This window comes from Myotis daubentonii, chromosome 12, assembly GCF_963259705.1.
Source record: "Myotis daubentonii chromosome 12, mMyoDau2.1, whole genome shotgun sequence".
In the NCBI taxonomy this organism is placed as follows: domain Eukaryota; kingdom Metazoa; phylum Chordata; class Mammalia; order Chiroptera; family Vespertilionidae; genus Myotis; species Myotis daubentonii.
In genome coordinates this window covers 68,100,677-68,111,475 of record NC_081851.1, presented here as the reverse complement: position 1 = coordinate 68,111,475, position 10,799 = coordinate 68,100,677, and the positions used below count along the sequence as shown (strand labels likewise).

At 42.0% G+C, this 10,799-nt stretch overlaps 1 protein-coding gene across 1 annotated transcript; it reads left to right on the top strand.

Moving 5' to 3' along the window:
- The first annotated feature begins 505 nt into the window (after nt 1-505).
- On the top strand, nt 506-9,750 carry MRPL33 (mitochondrial ribosomal protein L33). Its single transcript, XM_059660262.1, has 4 exons — nt 506-617; nt 1,418-1,436; nt 3,266-3,372; nt 9,444-9,750. Exons 1-4 carry the CDS (start codon nt 596-598, stop codon nt 9,491-9,493), a joined length of 198 nt encoding a protein of 65 aa, XP_059516245.1. The 5' UTR covers nt 506-595; the 3' UTR covers nt 9,494-9,750.
- Nucleotides 9,751-10,799: the final 1,049 nt, after the last annotated feature.

The following is a 10,799-nucleotide window of genomic DNA, read 5'->3' as shown; positions in this document are numbered from 1 at the left end:
AAAATGCATCTTTATAGACAATCATGGTGGGGAAACTCATTTTATGGGCTCTCATCCCTGGCATCTGGGTCTCTTAAAAGACCACAGGTAAGTGATGCCCCCTCAGGGATGAGAACTACTGGCCCAATGCCCACATTGAGCATGCAACTGAGGTCTAAAGAGTTGAAATGAGTTTCCAAGGAGCAGAACGAAGACTAGAATTCATGTTCCCAGCAGAAAGACACACACACACACCCACACCCCAGCAGCCATGTCTACACAGGGGCCTCTCATGCCAACTGTACTTCAGGGAGAAGCCGCATGGAAAGCGCCTAACTCTGACCCAGAAGGAGTGAGCCAGGGCCTGGCGTGCCAGCCCTGAACGCTAACAAAGCCTCCATCAAAAGGAAGGGGACGCCAACCCCCCTCACCACAAACACAAAACACCTGGCAAGTACAGCGTACAGGTGGGAAGCAGGTCCGACCCCAGGTTTACATCGGAGGGGCGTGGCTGCGGGCCACTTCAGACCGCCTCTTCCGGAACAGGCCTGTGCCCCGGAAGTAGTTTGCTGAGGGACCTTGGGCCGCTGAAGGAGGCTGTGGTGGTGCCGTCACCATGTTTCTGTCGGCTGTCTCCTGTAAGTGGGGCCGGAGAACGCGGCGGCGGCCAGGCCTGCGGCGAGGGTGGGGGCAGCGACAGGCAGGCCCCAACTGGCAGGCCCCGGGAAAGCGGACGGGCGCGCTGGCGGGCGGCTGTGGCTGCGGCCTCCCAGGCCTTGAGGACTACAGCTCCCGGCATGCCCCGCGCGCGTCCTTGCGGGCGAGTGGGCCTCGGCGGCTGCGGGGCACCTCGGGGTCTGGCTATGGTTAGCTGGACCTTTCCCGCCCTCGGTAGGGGTGTGTCAGCGGAACCACTGGATGTTCGGACTGGGAAAACCTCAGAACGTCCAGTCCATTTGTTCCGAACCCTAAAGAGAAGGACACGGCGTCCGAGAGGGGCAGTGCGTTGCGCAGGTCGTGCAGCGGGGCCGACTCCCAAGACAGTGCTCTTCCCCGCTCCAGGCTGACGGCCCAGCTAGCTTGTCCCCTCCGCCCCCTGGTTAACTTGTCAGACAAGACCCTGTTCCAGTGCAAACGTTTGCCCTTAGAAAGGGGATAAAGGGAGCAGATGTCACTCTAGAAAGGTTTGCAAGGCGGTCCACCTGAGGGTGTGCAGAGCATTACACCCAGAACCGTGTGGGTCTGGATCTTTATCTTCTGTTAGAAAATCCTAACCAGACCCCTCGTAGCAGGGCAGTAGTTACCTGAGTGACAGCCCCTGGCGTTCTTCGTGACCTAAATATTTTTGATTATTTATGACGGTTATATGAACTTTGCCTAAGAAAGATAATAAATGGATATTTTCTTTTCTCTTCCAACCTGTCCCTGCTACAAAAAGTTGCCAAGAGCAAATCAAAGTAAGTAAAAGTTTTGTGTTTTTTTTTTATCTTGTTCATGTTACATCCCTTAGTCCAACTGCTGGCAATACATCCTTATGTTAAACAGCATTCATTTGGCCTCCATTTTCTAAAAGTTGGTTTGAGGACTACTTACATCAGCGGTTCTCAACCTGTGGGTCATGACCCCTTTGGGGGTCGAACGACCCTTTCACAGGAGTCGCCTAAGACCATCGGAAAACACATATAATTACATATTGTTTTTGTGATTCATCACCATGCTTTAATTATGTTCTATTTGTAACAATGAAATTGGGGGTCACCACAACATGAGGAACTGTATTAAAGGGTCGTGGCATTAGGAAGGTTGAGAACCACTGACTTACATGGTGAATTATTTTGGCCCTCTGAAGTTTTTCAAAAAAATATTTTTCCTTTTGCCCAATTGACCCACTTAAGTGAGCATTCAAATAATTTACTTAGAAGAGCTCTTGCTGTCTTGTTCCTAAGACGCCATCAGAGTGCCCAGCTCTGTTTGGAAGACCATTGTATTTTTGTTTCCTCAAATTGAGGACCGGTGGCTGTCTGGAGCCCACTACAGGAGTCTAGCAGAACAGTCTGATTTGATTAAACTATAAAGCTTATTTTAATGAGTTTTATAATCCTTTGCATTCATGGTAGAAGCATTTCAAAAATAGCAAAGATTAAAGAATTCATAATGTACCAGAGAGACTATAAATACCAAACTGTTATCTTAAAAAATAAATTTTATAGACAGTAACGGAAGATTTGTTGTGTGTTAAAAATAGGAAAATTCTAGCGCGGCCTTTGCTTACAACCCAAGACATGTCACAAATCGTCAAGACTAGGTTTTTGTTCTTTTTTTTGGATTAAAGTTAAACATGTATATTGGTGTCCCCTCCACTCCAGTATCTTTTATTGATTCATGTAGCTTTCCCACAATCCAGTTATTTATGTGAGAATTTCCCACCTCCAGGTTCTGTAGGACTCTCTCATGCTTTCAGTTTCTTTAGAGGTACGCCCTGCCTCTCCTGTAGTTTGTATCCTTCTTGTGACATTTGTCGTATATGTGTTGCCTTATAGACCTTCTGTGCACACTCACCTTGCATACTATACTGTTAGTTTCTCGAGGGTGCTGATGCAGCCTTAATAGAGTTTTGCATTTCCCACAGTGCTTTCCACAGAGTAAGTACTTAATAGCTTTTTGTTAAATCTTTTTGAGCTTTAACTGCTTTATGTAGGGAGACAAGACGTAGGAAAAAGTAACAGTACAATGTGTTAAAAGGTCCAGTGAGGCAAAACGTGAACTTTATGCTTTGGAGGACTATAACGTAAATGAAATATATGAAGAGGGAAAAGGTGTTAGATGTTAGCAATAGAAAAGTTCTAATCCCTTAATTGTGTCTCTTCCTGATTTTACTCTTATTGCTCATCCCTGGTAGATAGGGGTCTTCTGAAACAGCTATCTTTATGATTTCCAGACCGGCCACCTACAGTTACCAGTACATGTGTATTTTTCCCCCCTCCTGACCTCTGCTCCTTCTTAGAGGTGCATGTCTGAGAGCATTCCTACAATGTGGTTTGATTTGTTCTTACTGCTTTGGTTAGGTCATTACCAAGGCATTCTGTAATAAAACAAACTTTGGGAATCAAAACCACTCAAGTTGTGACTTATAGAACACTTAGCCTGTCTTAGAACTGACCCTTCTGAGGGCCAAGGGTTGTGCCACAACTAACACTACTGTATAGGGTTCTCAAAATGTGCCATCTCCTTGTGACTGATTTTAATCTATCTCTTCAGCTTCTAACAGCTTACTTTTAAATCTCAGGAACATTCTGGTGAGAATGGTAAGCCAAGCTGGGACAGGCTTCTCCTTCAACACTAAGAGAAACCGCCTGCGGGAGAAACTGACTCTACTGCATTATGATCCCTTTGGTAAGATTCAGAAAAGCTCCTCCACAGTGAAGTCACATGCTTTTAAGGCCCGTTGCTCTTTCCAGACTGATGCTGAACAGTGGCAGGTTTTTGGCCCTTTGACACTAGCATTTATTCAGCCAGTGTGCATTGAATGTTTACTGTGGTGCCAGTCACTGTTCCAGCTGCTGGGATGTACTACAACACACCACAGGCTCAGTCCCTGCACTTTTGGCACTTAGTCTGATTTGGAAGGGAGAGAAAGAAAAAAAATGCAAATTATGCTAAGTGCTATGAGAGACAAGCAGGATGCTGAGATACAGGATAAAGTTGTGGAGAGGTGGATCTCAGCGTTAGCTAGGATAGATCAGGGGCAGTCTCTCTTGTAGGAGATAGTTATCCAAAGATCTGAGGTGAGAAACCAGCCATGTAAAGAGAGTAGTGGTATTGCCCTGGAAACAAAGAGTTGAATATCTCGAGAAGGAGAGGGAATGATCTGGGATCACATGCAAGTAAGTAGGCCCAGGTTTTAGTTCAAGAAGTATTGTTTTTATATATTAATGCAGGAGGGCAGGAAATTTCATTTTCTATTTTATACCATCTGCTAAAATAACATAATAAACAATACCTCTAACGGTCTCGTTATGTAGAAGTATTTGCTCAAAAGGGACAAGTGTTCCCAAGGCCCGATTGCCTGCTCCCAAACAAGAGTCAGCCCCTGACTGCTGTTGGTGGAAATCCTGTTTTTGGATTTCATGAGCAGATTTATGCAAATAAACTAGCAAACAAATTACTTATTTGAAAACTTAGGGCCATTCATTTCATTGTTCTGCCCTTGCTTTTAAATAGCCCCTTTATAATTGCTTCTGTACTGGAGCTTCTGGGTTGGTGCACACGTGGAGATTCTGGGAGAGTAGCAAGCCCTGAGACGCTGTGGAAGCTCTGTGCCCCTTCCCCATTCCTTGTGTCACTTCCATCTGGCTATTCCTGTGTTACTCTCTCTAGGTATATAGTGTCGGAATTGAGTTGAATTACAGGAGAAAGTTAACTGGACACATCCAGTTCGTGATCAGAATTGGAATTGGTACCAGAATCTTATTTCCCAAAATTAATCAATAATGAAAGTCAGACACTTGAGCTACTGATCAACTTTTTCATTAAGAACACGAACTCATAAACTCTCGCTTCTAGTCAAGGTGGAGTTATTGGGAACGAATTTACCTTCCTGCCTGAAACAACTAAGAAAAGGACAGTATAGGTCACCAAAGACAGTGATCTCTGGGGGAAAGGAAACAGACTAGTGCTTGTGAATACCCAGACAAAATGGAAAGTTGTATATTCTTTGCTTACCTACACAAGTCTTCATGTCTTCAGATGCTATGAAACCATCATAACACAAGCACCTGTACTCTCCAGGCAATCTGAATATCCTTTTATAGTTGAGGAATCTGAATCAAGGACACTCAGCTAAAACATGGGACAAAACAAAGACTTGAATTCAGGACCATCTGACTCCAAAGGCCAGGCCCTGAACCACTTTCTGTAGCACCTGTTATTGAGAGATTTTACAGGAGGCTAAAACCTACTTACCGCTGCATGACCTCCGGTCGGGCATTAGTGCGAATGCTGGCCGACAGCTACATTCATGCCTTCAGTTAAGAAGGTCTTAAAACCACTGTTTGTTGTGCTGCATTCATCAGTGTCTAAGTACAATAAAAATAAGGGCTGGACCAATGTGAGGAATCATTTAAAAAAGGCTCTAAGAAGTAGTTGTCAACTTAAAATGTGTGTGAGTTCCATTCTTTAACAGAAATAAAATTCCCTGCTGTTTTTATGGTGTTAACATTTCTGGTCATTCTTTATTATAATAAAAAGGGGGTTAGGGTTGTACCTGATGATTAGGAGTCTGAATTTCAGGATGATACCTTATATAGTGGAAAATTATTAGGATGAGAAACTATGTGTCTTAGTCCATTTGGGTTGCTATTACAAAATACCTCAGACTGAGTGGCTTATAAACAACAGAATTTATTTCTCACAGTTCTGGGGCTTGGGAAGTCCAAGATCAAGGTGCCAGTGTGGTCGTTTCTAGTGAGGGCCCTCTCGGTTCATAGCCCTGCCCTCTGGCTGTGTCCTCACCTGGTGGAAGGGCAAGCAGGGTCAGTGGGGTTTCTTTTCGAAGAACCTTACTCCCATTCATAAGGGCTCTACCCTTGTGACCAAAGCCCCACCCCAAAGCCCCACCTCCTAATACCATCGTTTTTTTGGAGTGAGGATTTCAACGTGAATTCAGGGTGGTTGGGACACAGGTATTCAGACCATACATAGCAATATGATTTTGGATTGGTGTGTTTTTCTCCTCTTGATTTCTTTGTATCAGTTGATGTAAACTTAAAGTGATGAGCTTTACAATAAAGTAGAGGCATACCTCGGAGATCTTCCAGGTTCAGTTCAAGACCACTGCAATATCGCAATAAAGTCAGTCATATGAACTTTTTGGTGTCCCAGTGCATATAAAAGTCATGTTTGTACTGCAGTCTAGTAAGTATACAATAGCATTATGTCTAAAAAAGATTGTACACATGATAATTTAAAATATTTTGTTGCTAAAAAATAAATGCTAACCATCATCTGAGCGTTCAGTGAGTTATAATCTTTTTGCTGGTGGGTGGTCTTACCTTCAATTTGTAAAGAACGCAGTCATCTACAAAGTGCAGTAAAGCAAAGTGCAATTAAGCGAGGCATGCCTGTGTTCTCGCATTTTAGCTCCTATAGAGTTTTTTGGGAACTTGTACAACATTAATAAATGTTGAATAACCTCTGTACTATTTTAAGTATGAAAATGTATTGGAATTTTTATCCTTAGTGTGGAGGTACAGCTGGCTCTGTATCTTGTGGGTTCTGCATCTGTGGATTCAACCAATGCAGAGAAAATATTTGGGGGGGGGCAGTTATGTGTTGATGTGTATTATGTAGTTAGGCCTGTGATGGTTGTGTCTGTACTGAACATGTGCAGACTTTTATTTTCTCCCACTCCCTAAACAGTAAAATATAACAACTATTTGCATAGCATTTACAAAGTATGAAATATTATTAGTAATCTAGAATTGATTTAATATACAGTATAAGGGAGGATGTATGTAGGTATATGCAGACACCCCCCCTATTTTATATGAGGGACATGAGCATCCATGGATTTTGGTATTTGTGGGCGAGGAGGATGTTCCTAGAACCAACCCCCCGGATATCAAGGGGACTCTGTGTTAGGAACTTATTTATTAGATTGGTTTTAAGTTTTGAGATTGGGGAAGGATACAACCATGAACAGTTCTGACCATAAGTTGAAAGGGGGAGAAAAGAGTCATATATAAATTTTAAACAGACGATTAGACCTTTTCTGGTAAGGAGGGGTGCGAGCCTTGGCAGCACCACTTTGTCTTTTTGGAAGGAGAGAATGTTCTGGGACATGAGGCTGCTTGGCTTTCTGCCCACCTACTTGCTGACGCCCTGCAGGCTCGCGTGCTCTTTGCCTTGGGGCCTGCCCATGGCTTAGGGTACGAAATAGCTGGGCAGGTCTCCCAGCATATTTTAATAAATGGTTAGTTTAAGGGCAATGTTTTGTGAGTCTGCTTTATGAAGAAAATCAGCTAAGGAAACAAACTCTCAGTTGTTTAAGCATTTCATGGTAGACTCTATGGCTAGAAGCAGCCTCTGTCCTTCTAAAATCCTTTTCCTCACATAAAACTGATCAAATTTCTGAGGAGGAAGGATTAAAGGCTGAGGCATAAGCTTATTAAATGTTGTTAAATATATGAAGTTTATCATGAAAATGAAAACTTGTCAGTTTTAATTCCTTGGATGAGTAAACAAGACCATGTAGACTTTAATTGAAGCAGAATGGGTTTAGGTTCAATGTAGGGAAGGAACTTGACAGATTCATTTTTCTCTGTAGTAAGCAGCAAATATTTTGACAAAATTTATGTTTATGATTGTGGACAGCGGTGCTCAGCTAGCACGCACTGAGTGTTCGCTGTGTGTCTGGCAGCAGCCTGTGTGGGAGTTGGAGTTCTCTTTCTCATGGGACGATAGAGGATTTTGAGACATTTGCCCAGGGACTCAGAGCAGAGAAAGATGGAGCCTGCTTGCGAACCCAGCCTTTTTGACTCCAGGCCTCCTATTCCTTCTATTACATGGAGCCAGATAAATCTTCCTGATTTTTCTTTTTTCTTAATCAGGACCATCCCCTGTGGTCAGTCTAGCATTTAAGGCCATGAAGCCCCACTGTCATTCCTACCTCTTACTGCCCTTCCTCCACACCAGATGCCCAAGGACTCTTTTTCTTCTTTTTTTAAAAAAATGTTTTTATTGATTTTAGAGAGAGAGAGGAAGGGAGAGTGAGAGAGAGATAGAAACATTGATGAGAGGGAAACATTGATCGGCTGCCTCCTGCATGCCCCCTATGGGGGATTGAGCCCGAAACCTGGGCATGTGCCCTGGTTGGGAATCAGCCAGTGACCTCTTGGTTCATGGGTCGATGCTCAACCACTGAGCCAAACCGGCAGGGCTAAGGAGTCTTCTTATACTTTTGTAAACTCCACATTGTCTAGCACAGTTCTGTGGACTTTAGTATTTATTCTTTGAATTAAGAGAATGAATCAAAACATTTTCATAATAAAGCCTTGCTTTGTTAATCTTTGTCAGTTGCTCCTGTTCACACTTACATAATCTCCTGATTGGTTATCAGGAAGACAAGTTCCTTCTTTTATCTATCTTTTTAGCTCTATGTAGAAAAACATGGGGAAATATTTCTTGCAATGAATAATATTGTCTGATAGAAAACTTTTGTTTTCTCCCTTTTTATGTTTTGTAGTCTTTCTTGGATTCTGAAGGAGCATCAGTCCTACTTATATTTAATATTAGATGATTTGAAATATATGAAAAATATCCCTATGTAATATGTACATTTTATTTTTATTAATTTTATAGATAAAATTCTATGGACTGAATAATGGTTCTTATCCAGCTGTTCATTAGAATCATGAGGGTTTAAAAAATGTAGACTTCCAGTCCTAGCCTAGATCGAAGGAACCAGAATAAGGGCAGGGATTTATTTCAGTAAGCTCTCTAGCTAACTCTTAATCATAGACAGTTTGGGAATCTCTTATATAGAGTGTCTGTGTTGATTATAGAAGAAGAAGAAGAAAAAAAGCTGAAATCTCTTTGTATGGTAGGGACAAGTGAATTGTTTTATCATAGTTGTTTGAGTTCCTGGGTGTATTTTGTTTTGTGTTTTTTTTGTTTTGTTTTGTTTTTTTTGGCAAAGAATAAGGTGGTTTGTGTGTGTGTGTGTGTGTGTGTATGTGTATGTGTGTGTGTATGTATGTGTATGAGAGTGGGGGGGTTGGGGAAAAGGGAGAGAAAGAGATCTATAGAAGATAAATAGATAGATGAAGTTAATGGAGGACTATAGGGCATTATAGAAACTATGAAAACCTTATTGCCTAGCATCTAGTCTTCAATCTTTCATCCGAGCATTAGCATTTTTGTTTTGGTTTTATTTCAGAGAACTGCACTCTCCTATATTTATAATAATGAGATTGTGGTTATAATGTTAATTTTGTCACCAAATTAGAAAATCCATATTTGGGGTAGGAAACCATCTCTGGAAAGTACAAACTTAATGTGTATGTTACTTCTTTTCCGTCTGCTCAGTTCTCAGTGCCCTTTTTCTGGAGTCCAGCTCTAGTCTGTCCTTGCTTACCCCCTACAAGAGTGGATATCAACTGGGTGATGACATCAAGTGTTTTCCATCTTTTGCCCATAATTTTCTTTTTAAATTTGAATATTTCACATTCATTGTCCTGGGGTACCAAAGATGCCACTGTTTGGCTGGGACTTTCCTCTTTTCCTTACCATTTTCTCTGGTCTTCTCTGGCCTCTGGGATCAAGGAGCTGAGCTTGCAAGTCAACTCCATCCCCATGTCAAAGGAAAGTAAAACAAAGGAGAGGGCTCATGGTCTGATACATATTTTTATTAGAAAATGGTAATGATACTTAGTTTTCTGCCATAATCCTTTTTTCTCCTCCTGTAGTGAGAGCAAGAGTCCTCTTTGTGGAACAGAAAAAAATACGCTCCCTCTGAACAATGGATTGAAAATGCATTTGATTTATAAATGAGAAGACTGAGGGCGGGGTACTGATTCAGAAATTCTGCAGCATGTAATAAAAGAAGAGGAAATGACACGGCATCTCTGCCTCCTGTGATTTGAAGGCCATTGTGAAGAAAACAATGCAGTGAAAGAAAGTTCTTCATATTAGGACATAAATCATTGCATCCCATTTCTTTATCTTTCTGGATATTTTTATAGCCCGTAATAAAATATATTAAAATAGCCCGTACTATTGTCTCTTAGTGATGTTTTCCCCCACTATTTGAAATTAAAAACACAACTACATTACTAAAAAATAACCATTGTTTCATGTATTGAAAGAACATTTTCCACAGTGAGACTTGTGCAAGAGTTTCCAGGCTGTTCCTCCTTGATTTTCATAGAAAAGGTAGTCAACACTCCAGAGTGATCTTTAAAAAACTCCCATGCAGTAACAGAGATGGCCGAGGTGAGCAGGATTATAAGAAGGGAGCCAGCCTCAGCCTTCTAACACAGGAAACCCTGAGAACTATTTTTGATTTGTGCTTATATACTTAGCGAAAATACTGTTGGTCCGTATTCTCAAACTCAGGAATGCAGTATCTGTGATTTTCTAGCACAGCTTTGGACTCCTTTATTTCATATATATATAAAATAAGAGATTCTATGTTATTTCTATAAGCTAGAGTGAAGGCTGTGGGGGCCTGGTGTTACTGCACAGCTCACCAGCTTGGAAATTCCACTGAGAGTCCCTAATGTTCAGATAAAGACTCCTGCCCTGCCCAGAGCTACGTACTTTCACTCAAGCTATTGTTTCCCACAGATTTTCAAAATTGCCCAGGTTTCTTCTTGTCGAATTTCTGGCTGAAGGTAAGCATCAGCTCATTTTCTGACCTCTACTGGTTCAGATCCTACCCCATTTAAAGCATTTATGTGGGAGAATGAGAGTGCCCACCATGACTACCAGCATTAAGGAGCCAATACTGTTTCAAAATAACAGGTGTTCCCTCCCAGGCCCAATCTGTGTCTCCTGAGGAAATGCGGGAGGAGCGCTCTGGAAATGGAATTAGATGTGGATTCTTGCTGAGCCTCGGAGGCTTGTGGCCTGATAGCTCTTTTGTGGCATCTTTTGTTAAAGCTCTGGTTCAAAGCAATAAGAGGTGCGATCTCGGCTATTTTTAGATTGGAACTATGCATAATGGTGTTGGGTTACAAGAAAAATCTTCCACCTGATCTTACTTGTTAAGCCCAATGTAAAGGGTCTGTGACATGCATGAGTTGCATTTTTAAAAACAAAAC

Coding starts and splice junctions, on each gene's coding strand:
- MRPL33 (XM_059660262.1), top strand. CDS start 596: ATGTTTCTGTCGGCTGTCTCCT. Junction 3,373..9,443: donor ACTGCATTATGATCCCTTTG/GTAAGATTCAGA, acceptor CTCCTCCTGTAG/TGAGAGCAAGAGTCCTCTTT.